At 39.3% G+C, this 15,214-nt stretch overlaps 1 protein-coding gene across 2 annotated transcripts in view; it reads left to right on the forward strand.

Moving 5' to 3' along the window:
• The window catches only part of Ykt6 (YKT6 v-SNARE), a 34,228-nt gene that overhangs the window by 17,760 nt on the left and 1,254 nt on the right, over window positions 1-15,214 (forward strand). For both annotated transcript variants that reach the window (XM_070079733.1, XM_070079734.1), the window contains 2 exons: window positions 10,267-10,367; window positions 10,738-10,908. In XM_070079733.1, the coding sequence (XP_069935834.1) occupies window positions 10,267-10,367; window positions 10,738-10,908 (272 nt within the window). The remainder of the gene's footprint in view (window positions 1-10,266; window positions 10,368-10,737; window positions 10,909-15,214) is intronic.

The raw sequence follows: 15,214 nt of genomic DNA on the forward strand, positions 1-15,214 counted from the left end.
ATACATATTTTAAGAAAAAGAGGATAAATAAGTATACACGATATGATGTAGGGCGAAATGACAGTAGTTTGTTGGATTATGTATTAGTAGATAAAAGACTGTTGAGTAGACTTCAGGATGTACATGTTTATCGAGGGGCCACAGATATATCAGATCACTTTCTAGTTGTAGCTACACTGAGAGTAAAAGGTAGATGGGATACAAGGAGAATAGAAGCATCAGGGAAGAGAGAGGTGAAGGTTTATAAACTAAAAGAGGAGGCAGTTAGGGTAAGATATAAACAGCTATTGGAGGGTAGATGGGCTAATGAGAGCATAGGCAATGGGGTCGAAGAGGAATGGGGTAGGTTTAAAAATGTAGTGTTAGAGTGTTCAGCAGAAGTTTGTGGTTACAGGAAAGTGGGTGCAGGAGGGAAGAGGAGCGATTGGTGGAATGATGATGTAAAGAGAGTAGTAAGGGAGAAAAAGTTAGCATATGAGAAGTTTTTACAAAGTAGAAGTGATGCAAGGAGGGAAGAGTATATGGAGAAAAAGAGAGAGGTTAAGAGAGTGGTGAAGCAATGTAAAAAGAGAGCAAATGAGAGAGTGGGTGAGCTGTTATCAACAAATTTTGTTGAAAATAAGAAAAAGTTTTGGAGTGAGATTAACAAGTTAAGGAAGCCTAGAGAACAAATGGATTTGTCAGTTAAAAATAGGAGAGGAGAGTTATTAAATGGAGAGTTAGAGGTATTGGGAAGATGGAGGGAATATTTTGAGGAATTGTTAAATGTTGATGAAGATAGGGAAGCTGTGATTTCGTGTATAGGGCAAGGAGGAATAACATCTTGTAGGAGTGAGGAAGAGCCAGTTGTGAGTGTGGGGGAAGTTCGTGAGGCAGTAGGTAAAATGAAAGGGGGTAAGGCAGCCGGGATTGATGGGATAAAGATAGAAATGTTAAAAGCAGGTGGGGATATAGTTTTGGAGTGGTTGGTGCAATTATTTAATAAATGTATGGAAGAGGGTAAGGTACCTAGGGATTGGCAGAGAGCATGCATAGTTCCTTTGTATAAAGGCAAAGGGGATAAAAGAGAGTGCAAAAATTATAGGGGGATAAGTCTGTTGAGTGTACCTGGTAAAGTGTATGGTAGAGTTATAATTGAAAGAATTAAGAGTAAGACGGAGAATAGGATAGCAGATGAACAAGGAGGCTTTAGGAAAGGTAGGGGGTGTGTGGACCAGGTGTTTACAGTGAAACATATAAGTGAACAGTATTTAGATAAGGCTAAAGAGGTCTTTGTGGCATTTATGGATTTGGAAAAGGCGTATGACAGGGTGGATAGGGGGGCAATGTGGCAGATGTTGCAAGTGTATGGTGTAGGAGGTAGGTTACTGAAAGCAGTGAAGAGTTTTTACAAGGATAGTGAGGCTCAAGTTAGAGTATGTAGAAAAGAGGGAAATTTTTTCCCAGTAAAAGTAGGCCTTAGACAAGGATGTGTGATGTCACCGTGGTTGTTTAATATATTTATAGATGGGGTTGTAAGAGAAGTAAATGCGAGGGTCTTGGCAAGAGGCGTGGAGTTAAAAGATAAAGAATCACACACAGGGTGGGAGTTGTCACAGCTGCTCTTTGCTGATGACACTGTGCTCTTGGGAGATTCTGAAGAGAAGCTGCAGAGATTGGTGGATGAATTTGGTAGGGTGTGCAAAAGAAGAAAATTAAAGGTGAATATAGGAAAGAGTAAGGTTATGAGGATAACAAAAAGATTAGGTGATGAAAGATTGAATATCAGATTGGAGGGAGAGAGTATGGAGGAGGTGAACGTATTCAGATATTTGGGAGTGGACGTGTCAGCGGATGGGTCTATGAAAGATGAGGTGAATCATAGAATTGATGAGGGAAAAAGAGTGAGTGGTGCACTTAGGAGTCTGTGGAGACAGAGAACTTTGTCCTTGGAGGCAAAGAGGGGAATGTATGAGAGTATAGTTTTACCAACGCTCTTATATGGGTGTGAAGCATGGGTGATGAATGTTGCAGCGAGGAGAAGGCTGGAGGCAGTGGAGATGTCATGTCTGAGGGCAATGTGTGGTGTGAATATAATGCAGAGAATTCGTAGTTTGGAAGTTAGGAGGAGGTGCGGGATTACCAAAACTGTTGTCCAGAGGGCTGAGGAAGGGTTGTTGAGGTGGTTCGGACATGTAGAGAGAATGGAGCGAAACAGAATAACTTCAAGAGTGTATCAGTCTGTAGTGGAAGGAAGGCGGGGTAGGGGTCGGCCTAGGAAGGGTTGGAGGGAGGGGGTAAAGGAGGTTTTGTGTGCGAGGGGCTTGGACTTCCAGCAGGCATGCGTGAGCGTGTTTGATAGGAGTGAATGGAGACAAATGGTTTTTAATACTTGACGTGCTGTTGGAGTGTGAGCAAAGTAACATTTATGAAGGGATTCAGGGAAACCGGCAGGCCGGACTTGAGTCCTGGAGATGGGAAGTACAGTGCCTGCACTCTGAAGGAGGGGTGTTAATGTTGCAGTTTAAAAACTGTAGTGTAAAGCACCCTTCTGGCAAGACAGTGATGGAGTGAATGATGGTGAAAGTTTTTCTTTTTCGGGCCACCCTGCCTTGGTGGGAATCGGCCAGTGTGATAATAAAAAAAAAAAAAAAAAATGATAGAATGAAGATGTATTACAGAAAAAGAGCTGATTTTGATTAGTTTTAGAACTAAAAATAGCTTGAATTTGAGTCAAAATATAGCAGAACTGTTCGATTTTTGCTCATGTTTAAAAGTAAACAAATCACATCACATGTGCAATACACGTCAACTGGTGGGACTAATATGCATTAACAAATGTGCTGATGTTATTTATACAATTATTATAATTGTGTGAACAACAAAAAGTCAAAATTGAATTCACGTGTAAAGTCTGGGAACGTAACTGATGAACAGAGGAAACGCTATTTTAGTGGGAGTTGTCACAGTTGCTCTTTGCTGATGACACTGTGCTCTTGGGAGATTCTGAAGAGAAGTTGCAGAGATTGATGGATGAATTTGGTAGGGTGTGCAAAAGAAGAAAATTAAAAGTGAATACAGGAAAGAGTAAGGTTATGAGGATAACAAAAAGATTAGTTGATGAAAGATTGGATATCAGATTGGAGGGAGAGAGTATGGAGGAGGTGAATGTATTCAGATATTTGGGAGTGGACGTGTCAGCAGATGGGTCTATGAAAGATGAGGTGAATCATAGAATTGATGAGGGGAAAAGAGTGAGTGGTGCACTTAGGAGTCTGTGGAGACAAAGAACTTTGTCCTTGGAGGCAAAGAGGGAAATGTATGAGAGTATAGTTTTACCAATGCTCTTATATGGGTGTGAAGCATGGGTGATGAATGTTGCAGCGAGGAGAAGGCTGGAGGCAGTGGAGATGTCATGTCTGAGGGCAATGTGTGGTGTGAATATAATGCAGAGAATTCGTAGTTTGGAAGTTAGGAGGAGGTGCGGGATTACCAAAACTGTTGTCCAGAGGGCTGAGGAAGGGTTGTTGAGGTGGTTCGGACATGTAGAGAGAATGGAGCGAAACAGAGTGACTTCAAGAGTGTATCAGTCTGTAGTGGAAGGAAGGCGGGGTAGGGGTCGGCCTAGGAAAGGTTGGAGGGAGGGGGTAAAGGAGGTTTTGTGTGTGAGGGGCTTGGACTTCCAGCAGGCATGCGTGAGCGTGTTTGATAGGAGTGAATGGAGACAAATGGTTTTTAATACTTGACGTGCTGTTGGAGTGTGAGCAAAGTAACATTTATGAAGGGGTTCAGGGAAACCGGCAGGCCGGACTTGAGTCCTGGAGATGGGAAGTACAGTGCCTGCACTCTGAAGGAGGGGTGTTAATGTTGTAGTTTAAAAACTGTAGTGTAAAGCATCCTTCTGGCAAGACAGTGATGGAGTGAATGATGGTGAAAGTTTTTCTTTTTCGGGCCACTCTGCCTTGGTGGGAATCGGCCAGTGTGATAATAAAAAAAAAAAAAAATTTGACATTGGAATATTTTGAACTTTGTGTGAAATGGGCCAAATTACCAATTTCTGAACACTATTGGGTACTTAAAACACAGGTTAATCATCACCGATCCAGCACCATTGGGACCTGGAGGGTGCTGGATTTGTGATTTTGCTGGATTACAGTGGTTAGGGTAGAATACACTTAACCCAAAGGCGATATTTACGCATTGGTGATTTCACCCACTTTACACCCTATTTTTGGCCCATTCCATCGTTCCAGTCCACCAAACTCATAGCTATTTCACTAGTACAGTGGACCCCCGCTTTACGATCAGCTCCCAATGCGACCAATTATGTAAGTGTATTTATGTAAGTGCATTTGTACGTGTATGTTTGGGGGCCTGAAATGGATTAATCTAATTCACAATATTCCTTATAGGAACAAATTCGTTTCACTACTGGCACCTGAACATACTTCTGGAATGAAATAATGTCATAAAGCAGGGGTCCACTGTATTCCTTTTATTCTGTCAACTTAGTACAAGAAACCGCCCATTTACCTATTTCAGCTACCCAATAAAGTGGCCAGAAATCAATAATTTTGCAAATTTCACACAAATTTCAGGAGATGCCAATTTCAAAACAGGGTCCAGAATAAACAGTGTAGACATTCCTGGCACTAAAATAACATTTTCTCTGTTCATTAGTCACGTCTCCAGGTTCTTTTTATATTACTCTTGCTTTCCATTTTGAGTTTTTATTCACACAAAAAATACATGATTTACTGTTATGGAGACTACTGCATTATTGTAATAATTGTATAAATAATGTCAAGCCATTCGTGACTGTGTATTAGACTGGCTAGTTGGACACGTATGGGATGGTGACATCATTTGTTTACTCTTGAACATCGGTGAAAATCGAACATTTCCGCTAGATTGAGCTCAGTTTCAAGGTACTTTCTGTCGTGTAACCAATCAAACTCATCTCTGTTTCTGTAATGTATCTTCCATTCTATCAAATGAGACCAAAAAAATGAGAATACAATCATAAAAACCATACAAACATACACCAAATTTGGTTTTACACCATAAACACGGTTGCACTTTTCTTGTTATACACTGCGTACTGCAGGATTTTTTTTTATGTAGTGCCCAATTACCACACAGACCTATTCTCTCATATGTAGGCCCAGATTTACCAGTCACAGCTCATCTGAGTGAGCCGAGCTCATGGCAACCGACAGTGGCTTCAGAGCCACCTTATCTTGTATGGACAATGTATGATGTATGTTGTAGGTAGTAGGTTGGTAGACAGCAACCACCCAGGGAAGTACTACCGTCCTGCCAGATGTATGTGCTTCACAAAATGAGAGGCATTTATATAATTCGTTGGAACCATGGTTAGGGCTAAAAGTGACCAGGTTGTAACAATAAATGGAGAAAAAGAAATCGGAATGACTTATGCAGCAAGTAGTGCCACCAAACAGTAGCGGCAGGTTGGTGACGCAACCTCGGAAATTTGAAATTATGATAGACAACACACTTAACAACTTTTCAAAAGCCTAATCTTACTTAATATACACTACATTCACTCATTCTACTGTGTCTACTACTTATACAGGACAGTAAATTCTAATATCAATCCTGACCTGAAACACTTGATAGTTGCAACAGAGCTCATGGATACAACACGTAGACACGAAATTCTCTGATGTTCCCTGTATCCGGCTTAACGTTTATAAAAACTCATTGTGTATAAAAGGACCTAAAATGTAAAACTCCCTACCTGATAACTCCAGAGCCCCTCTATATACTTAACTCCAGAGCCCCTCTATATACCTGTTAACTCCAGAGCCCCTCTATATACCTGTTAACTCCAGAGCCTCTCTATCTACCTGTTAACTCCAGAGCGCCTCTATCTACCTGATAACTCCAGAGCCTCTCTATCTACCTGTTAACTCCAGAGCCTCTCTATCTACCTGTGAACTCCAGAGCCCCTCTATCTACCTGATCCTAGTAACATTTACTTGCACTGAAACATTCTTTCAGCCTCAGAAATTCATAAAACTGTATTTTCTCATATACTTGTCTTCATAGTCTCTAAAACTTAAACTGTCCAAACATAGATCTACGTTTGCACGCATAGCGCTCCGCCCTTGATTTTCTCCATAAGAAAGAATGTAAAAAACGTAGATCTACGTTCAGAGCGCTACGCGAGCAAACGTAGATCTACGTTCAGAGCGCTACGCGAGCAAACGTAGATCTACGTTCAGAGCGCTACGTGAGCAAACGTTGATCTATGTTTGGACAGTTTAAGGGTTAAAAAGATAGTCTACCTGCTGGCTTATTTTTGACCATCATTAAGTAATACCGCACCATTGTTATCACGTACCTTCTCCTGATTTTTAGTTCTGGCAGCTCCCAGTTTTCTCCGAGTTAGCTGTGTTATTTTTCATATGAAATTTATTGCTTAGAAATTAGCTATGAAACTATAGCTGTGTATAGTCGCTGCTTCCAGACTTCCAGTTCATGACTAGAATGCCATCACATGTAAAGAATAGTACCTATAATGCTATATACAGTACAGTCTCTCCTCACTTAGCGATGTATACATCCCTAAATAATGTATATTAGAGTTGATTTCCTCTATTCTTTTTATTACAGTATACAGTACACTACTGTATAAACATTTAAAAATATACCAGAAATGTTATAAGTGGTGCAAAGGTGACATTAAAACATTATCAAAGATGACTGACACAAACCCACTACCATTATAGTATGTTCCTCACTTAGTGACAAATTCGTTTACCAACGTGGTCTGAAGAACAGAATTCCATCGTTAAGTGAGGAGAGGCTGTAATGTATGGTAGGAGGTGCAGGGTTAGTAAAAATTATAACCCAGAGGGTTGAGAAGGGGTTGTTGAGGTGGTTCAGACATAGCAAGAAGATGGAACAAAATAGGATGGCTTGGAGGGTGTATAAATCTGTAGTTGCGGGAAGGAGAGGGAAGGGTCTTCCTAGGAAAGGTTGGTGTGTATTAGAGTGTATTAGAACGAAGTTAGTGTAGCCACGTGGGTTTTATGACTTGATGTGTTGTTGGAGTGTGAGCAAGGTAACATTTATGAAAGAATTCAAGGAAACTGGTTAGCCAAACTTGAGTCCTGGAGATGGAAGTACAGTGACTGCACTCTGAAGGATGTTACAGTACTGGAGGTGGGAAGTACAGTGACTGCACTCTGAAGGATGTTACAGTACTGGAGGTGGGAAGTACAGTGCCTGCACTCTGAAGGATGTTACAGTACTGGAGGTGGGAAGTACAGTGCCTTCATTCTGAAGGATGGGTTTATATACAGCCTCTCCCCACGTAATGACGGAGTTCCATTTCTAAGACCACGTCGGTAAACGAATTCGTGGCTAAGTGAGGATCATACTATAATGGTAGTGAGTTTGTGTCAACCATCTTTGATATTACTTTAATGTCACCTTTGCACCACTTATAACATTTCTGGTATATTTTTAAATGTTTATACAGTAGTATACTGTATACTGTAGTAAACAGAATAGAGGAAATCATCTCTAATATACATTATTTAATTATGCATACTGGTCAGAGAACCCGTTGCAAGTCCAAGTTGTCAGTAAACAAGTGCATTGCTAAGTGAGGAGAGGCTGTACTATTTGCAGTTTTGAACTGTAGTATTGGCACTCCTCTGACAAGACAGGGATAGAGTGAGTGATGGTGAAAGTGTTTCTCCTTTTTCCGGTTGCTCTACCTTGGTGACAGACGACCTGTTAAAAAAATAATACAGTGGAACCTCGGTGCTTGAACTTAATTTGTTCCAAAAGGCTGTTCGAGTACTGAACGAGTTTTTCCCATAAGGGATAATGTAAATTAGATTAATCTGTCCCCTCAAGGGAGGTTTCTTGATGCTGTTGAGGGGCTCTTGATCTAGGGACCTGGATCTGTGCTCCGATTCCCTGAATTGAGCCTGAATACCTTTCATCCCCCCCTACATGCAGTGTATAATCCTACGGGTTTAGTGCTCTTCTGTGATTATAATAATAGACTAATCTGTTTCAGACCCCCCAAAATACCAAGATATGACTTAAGCGTCCAGAAAAATACTTTAACCCTTTCACTGTCGGTCCCAGAATATTACGGCTTGCAAGCCAGTGTCGGTCCCATAACACGACGCCAAAATTCTAGCGGCTTCCAGTTTTTCAGCTTCCAGCGACTTTGCGGTGTATTTTCATATGGTATTTATGGTTGCATTATCGTTTTCTTGGTCTCATTTGATAGAATGAAAGATGTATTACAGAAACAGAGATGATTTTGAATGGTTTACAGACTAAAAGTACCTTGAAATTGAACTCAAAGTAGCAGAAATGTTCGATTTTTGCTGATATTCAAGAGTACATAAATCATGTCATGTGTCCAATACACGTCAACTGGTGGGTCTAATATGCTTTCACAAATGCGCTGATATTATTTGTACCATTTTTACAGTAATGCAGTAGTCTGCATAACAGTAAATCTATTTTTTGTGTGAATAAAAATTCAAAATGGGCAGCAAGGGTAATATAAGAGGGGCCCAAAATGGGAGGAGCATATAGGAGAGAGAGAGGGAGGGGCCAGCAGAAGGAGCATTCAGTATCTGTTGAGTCGTCTTGATAGCCGGATACTAGCGGTGGCGCGAATAAAATGTTGTGTAATTACGCTAATATTAGTAGTAAAGGTTGCCTATATATCACATCTATTCCAATTTGATATCAGAAACACGATAGATAACCTTGAAGCACGATGAAGATGACGAAATTAATAAGAAAAGGTATATATGGTGAGGCGGAGGTGGTGTTTACATCAGGACTAACACACTCAGATCATGTTTATCTTAACAAAAGGCTCAGAAATAGTGCGATTTTTCCTGAATACTTTTTTTCACGAATATTTTTTTTATTTTTGTGGGGTAAAAGTCAGATATTTTGGTAAATGTCAAAACCTTACGAACTTTATTTTTTGGGAGGACTGAAGATATGTTACAGTATATGAATCTTGCAACTAAACTGATTAGCCATGTTTTATCAGAAGAAAATGTCCAAACAACTTCTCCCAGTGCAATTACGTGCCTCCTTGCTGCCACATGTCATTTTTAGCTTCTTAACCCGTAAACGGTCCAAGCAGATCTACGTTCACGTGTGTAGTGCTACAAAAGTAGATCTACGTTTTTTACATATTTTCAAATATAACAAAAAAAAATAGATCAAAGTTTTTTTTACACATTTTCAAATATAACAAAAAAAAATAGATCAAAGTTTTTTTACACATTTTCAAATATAACAAAAAAAATAGATCAAAGTTTTTTTACACATTTTCAAATATAACAAAAAAAAATAGATCAAAGTTTTTTTTACACATTTTCAAATATAACAAAAAAAAATAGATCAAAGTTTTTTTTACACATTTTCAAATATAACAAAAAAAAGTAGATCAAAGTTTTTTTTACACATTTTCAAATGTAAAAAAACAAAAAGAAGATCTACTTTTTTACATACTTTCAAATGTTGAAAAAACGTATATATACGTTTGGACCGTTTACGGGTTAAAGTTGAAGATTGAGACACTTATGCAGCATATGGGAATCTTTATTCAGGAAACGTTTCGCCACACAGTGGCTTCATCAGTCCAATACAAAGAGGAAGGCGTAAGGAGAGGAGGAGTATGAGGTGATCAGTCCCTCAGCCTGGAGTCGATGTGTTCAGTCCATCAATCTTGTAGAATGTATTGGACTGATGAAGCCACTGTGTGGCGAAACATTTCCTGAATAAAGATTCCCATATGCTGCATAAGTGTCTCAATCTTCAACTTGTCGGTTTTTCAAACCATTCATTACGGGTTAAAGTACACCAAAAATGAACGAATTTGGACGATAAATAACGACAGGATGTATGAGAGTATCAGGCGCCCTGTAAATCACCACTTGCATTGCCACACAACAAAAGAGTGAGTCTGTTCTTCATTGTCTTGTGTCCTGGCAATGACTTCTCCTCTCCAGTGATACAGGTTCTGTTTAAGGAATAGAACCCTCAGCCTCTACAGTCACTAAACTCGCTGACCTATTTCTCGGCAGCAGGTCATGTTTGTTTGGTAGAGTGCTGAGAAAACGGTTGACCACCGAGCGATTTTTTACCAAAGAAAGCGCTCAGATACCGAATTGTTAGAGTAGGGAGCTGTTCGAGTACCTAGGTTCCGCTGTAATAGTAATAAATAATAACACTAATGATGATGTGTTACAATGTACTGTGTTACAGAGTACATGTGTCACGTACACATCCGAGCGGACAACCTGGCCGGTGTTGTCATCTCTGACCACGAGTACCAGTATAGGGTGGCCCATAACATGATAAACAGGGTAAGTAACACTAATGGAAACACTGCGTTCTTAATGCCATTGATGATATGAACTTTTAAGTTGTGTTAGTTAATATAGAGGAGCTTTATAAAGGAAGTGGCTGTATATAGAGGAGCTGTGTAAGAGAACTGACTGTATAGAGGAGCTGTGTAAGAGAACTGACTGTATAGAGGAGCTGTGTAAGAGAACAGACTGTATAGAGGAGCTGTGTAAGAGAACTGACTGTATAGAGTAGCTGTATAAGAGAACTGACTATAGAGTAGCTGTATAAGAGAAGTGACTGTATAGAGGACCTGTATAAGAGAACTATGTGTATTTACGAACTTGCAACACCTGGACCAGTCAGTATTAACACCAGGTGGCGTTGCAGGTGCTGGATGACTTCGCGGCCAAGGTTCCGTCGCACCTGTGGGTAGACGCAGAGGAGGGTGCTGTGCCATACCTGGACCTGCCGGCCACACTGGCACGATGGCAGAACCCCAGAGAAGCCGACTCACTAACCAAGATCCAGGAGGAAGTCGAGGAAACAAAAATTATTTTGGTAAGTCTATAAATGTGTAAAAATAATGTATATATACAGCCTCTCCTCACTTAACGACGGAGTTCTATTCCTAATACCTCGTCGATAAATGAATTCGTCGCAAAACGAGGAGCATACTATAATGGTAGGGGGTTATGTCGACCATCTTTGATATTGCTTTAATGTCACCTTTGCACCATTTACATGTATAACATTTCTGGTATATTTTTAAATGTTTATACAGTAGTGTACTGTATATTGTAATAAACAGAATACAGGGAATCAGCTCTAATATAGGTATGCATACTGGTCAGAGAGCCTGTCGTAAGTCTGAGTCGTCAGTGAACAAGTACGTCGCTAAGTGAGGAGAGGATGTGTATATACAGCACGCCATACAGCGTTCCACTAATACGGTGATTTCAAATTACGTATGACCAAAATTTGCTATATGGTGAGCAGTCTTTCAAATACAGCACGCCCCAACCCATTTATTTACATTCTCCATGAGCATATATCTATTATGTATGGAAATCTTCCAAAATTTAAAGTGTTTTAAAGCTATAACATATTTTATATATCTCCTGATAATTATACTTATGTGTACCTGTACCTAAATATGCTTACACACTGTGCTGGTGTGCAGGAACACTTTAACCCTTCGAGGGTCTGTCCCGTAGACCTACGGCTTTACGTTCAGGGTCCAAACCGTAGATCTACGTCATGAGCTCAGCTCACTCTGATAAACTGTGAGTGGTACATTTGGACCTAGATATGAGAGAATACATCTATGTGGTATGTGTGCACCACATAAAACAGATCCTGCAGCACTCTGTGTATAATGAGAGAAAAAAAACTGAAATCATGATTTTTCGATTAAAACAGCTACTTTGCAGTGTTTTTTCGTATGTTTTTTATAGTTCTATTTGCGATTTCTTGGTCTCATTTGATAGAATGGAAGACATATTACAGAAATAGAGATGATTTTGATTGGTTTTAGCACTGGAAATGGCTTGAGACTGAGCTCAAAGTAGCAGAAATGTTAAATTTTTGCCGATATTCAAGAGTAAACAAACGACCTCACATGTCTAATACACACTAGCTGGTGGGTCTAATATGCATTCACAAATATGGTGATGATATTTATACAATTATTACAGTACAGTCGACCCCCGGTTAACGATATTTTTTCACTCCAGAAGTATGTTCAGGTGCCAGTACTGACCGAATTTGTTCCCATAAGAAATATTGTGAAGTAGATTAGTCCATTTCAGACCCCCAAACATACACGTACAAACGCACTTACATAAATACACTTACATAATTGGTCACATTCGGAGGTAATCGTTATGCGGGGGTCCACTGTATTGCATAACAGTAAATCTTCTATTTTTTGGTGTGAATAAAAATTCATTATGTGAATAAAAAATCAAAATGGAATTTATTTGTAAAGCCTCAAAACATAACTAATAAACAGAGGAAATGTTAGTTTAGTGCCAGGAATACCTACATCGTTTATTCTGGACCCTATTTTGAAATTGGAATATTTTGAACTTTGTATTAAATTGGCCAAATTAACCATTTCCGATCACTTTAATTTGTAGTTGAAACAGTTGACTTGGCGATTTCTTGTGCTCAATCGATAGAATAGAAGTAATACTAGTGAAATAGCTAAGAATTTGGTTGACTGGAATAATGTAATTGCCCTAAAATGGGAGTCAAAGTCGGCAAAATCGCCGATTCGTAAATATCGCTGACACGTCAAAATTCGCAAGAGCATAATTTTGTCAATTTTCCATCAAATTTCGTACTTTTTGTTTTATTACCTTCACAAAAAGATTCTCTACCATTTCATAAGAAAAAAATAAAAAAAATTTTTTTTTTTTGAAAATTCTTGGACACTGGGGCACCACTTCAGATTTGGGCCTTGGACCCTGAAGGGGTTAAAATCACTAACAGTCTCTCTACTCTTGAAGACGCCATATTAATAATAATAATCTCTTGGGTGCATTAAATGTCATATGTTAATATAGATGTTTCCATTAATCCATCTATGATATTTTTCAAAATTATATAATAAACACGCTACGTAACATAAACATGATTCATACACCCACAGTATAAAAATTGACATAAATATTAGATTTGTTTACCAAGCGGTTGGTGGGAGAGTGGGAAGAATTACGTTTTCTGTGCTCAAACACCAGTAACTTTACTAGAAATTTATTACTTTCGTATGCCTTCACTCTATCTATAGCAATTCATGACCCTTGTGGGTATAGAGCTTCTTTTTTTATTATTATAATAATAACTTGTAATAATAATTTGTAATACAGTGGTCCCTCGTTTATCGTCGTTAATCCGTTCCTGGAAGTGCGACGATTATCGAAAAAGACGATTTTCGAATCAATTTTTCCCATAAGAAATAATGTAAATACAATTAATCCGTTCCTAACACCCAGAAGTATTAAAACAAAAAATTTTTTTACATGAAATATTGATGTAGTACATCAACAATACAATGGAACATGATGAATGAAACATTAACAGCATAACATTTACCTTTATTGGCGATTCTTCTTAGTGGATGGAAGACTGGAGGAGGAGACAGATTGCATTAGTTACTGTTTGGAAGGGGAATCCCCTTCCATCAACACCTTAGGTACCAAGTCCTTTTCTGGGGTTACTTCTCTGTTTCTTAATGCCACTAGGACCAGCTTGAGAGTCACTGGAGTCCTTTCTCGCAAAATAAGTGTCCAGAGAGCTCTGTTTCTGGCATCTCTTTAAAACTTCCCTAAGGAGATTTTTGAAATGTGGGGTAGGATGGAAAGATTTATGGAGAAACATCACCCTGAGAAGGATGTTGCAAGCCATATCAGCAACTTGTACAGTGACAGGGCCAAGACTCTGTCACTGTACAAGTTGCCGATATGGCTTGCAACATCCTTCTCAGGGTGATGTTTCTCCATAAATCTTTCCATCCTACCCCACATTTCAAAAATCTCCTTAATTTCTGAAGAAGGCACCTTCTTCCATCTCTCTTCCTCCTCCTTCCTCCTCCTCGTTTATCCACACCAATAATAACTTCTCAACATCTTCGAGTACTGGTGATCTCATTTTTGTCAGCATATTTACCCCCTTTGCAACAACAGCTTCCTTGATTTCCTTTTTCTTGGCCACAATGGAAGATGTGGTTGTACGAGATTTGTTATACATCCTGGCCAGTTCGGCCACACGTACGACACTTTCATTTTGTTCAATGATGTTTTCCTTAAATTCAATCGTATTTCTCACCTTCTTTACCAAAGGCTTGGCACTAGGAGCTTTCTTTGGAGCCATGGTAGCTTATTTAGCACTTGCAAGCACTAAAATGAATGGAATATTATGAAATATTCCGTATGAATACTTGAGGGGAATGTCGCTCACTGGTAAACAATGGCACACTGGCTGGGAAGGGAGGCCGAGGCGGCTCAGAGCCGTGAGTACGCATCCAGAACAAACGACAATTAGCAAGTCAACCGACCATTTGCGAGCCAATGTTTGGACTAAAATAATGCCACGATTCCTGAAAAGGACGACTATCGAGCCCGACTATTATCGAGGGACCACTGTACTAATAATAATTTGTCAGAGCATCATTCCTTCTAAAAATTAAACAAGACTGGAAGTGTTGATCTTTATTTATTCTACTGTACCACTGTGGAGACAACTTTTACACAATGATAGGTGTTTGTATGAATGTTTATGAACCACAGCCAGACGCATCATCTGTTTGTTTACATAGTGGGTGGGGTGGCCAGGCGGGCTACAATACCTCCCATACGACTTTCTACAGATAATACTTTTCACCTCTCGCCCTACATTAAGACAACAAATATTTTAAGGTAAATAACGAATGTACTGTTTATGCATTTTATCACTCTAGGGAGCTTTAAGCGTCATCGTAGTATATTATGTGTGGGTGGGGGTGGCCAGGAGGGCTACCACACCTAACTTCTTAAAGTAAATGCTACTCACCTTTTGTCCTACATTAAGACTACAAATATTTTGAGATAAATAATGAGTATACTGTGTGTGTATTTTACTTATTATTGTTTTTTAATGCCTAGTTCTATTGCTAACTTAATATATGTTAGTGTAAACTTATCTGGCATTTATAAGTTGAAAAAAATGGCGTTCTGCTTTCCAGCAGTAGCCTGGAACCTAACCTGCCGTATAAGTGGGGCCGTACTGCATTATTACTGTTACTGTACGTGAGAGCCCTCATATAGAGCACCTATTTTCAGTATTCCATGTTTTCATTGGCTTTCAATTGAGCCATTGTTCCACT

This window comes from Cherax quadricarinatus, unplaced genomic scaffold, assembly GCF_038502225.1.
Source record: "Cherax quadricarinatus isolate ZL_2023a unplaced genomic scaffold, ASM3850222v1 Contig9, whole genome shotgun sequence".
NCBI lineage: Eukaryota > Metazoa > Arthropoda > Malacostraca > Decapoda > Parastacidae > Cherax > Cherax quadricarinatus.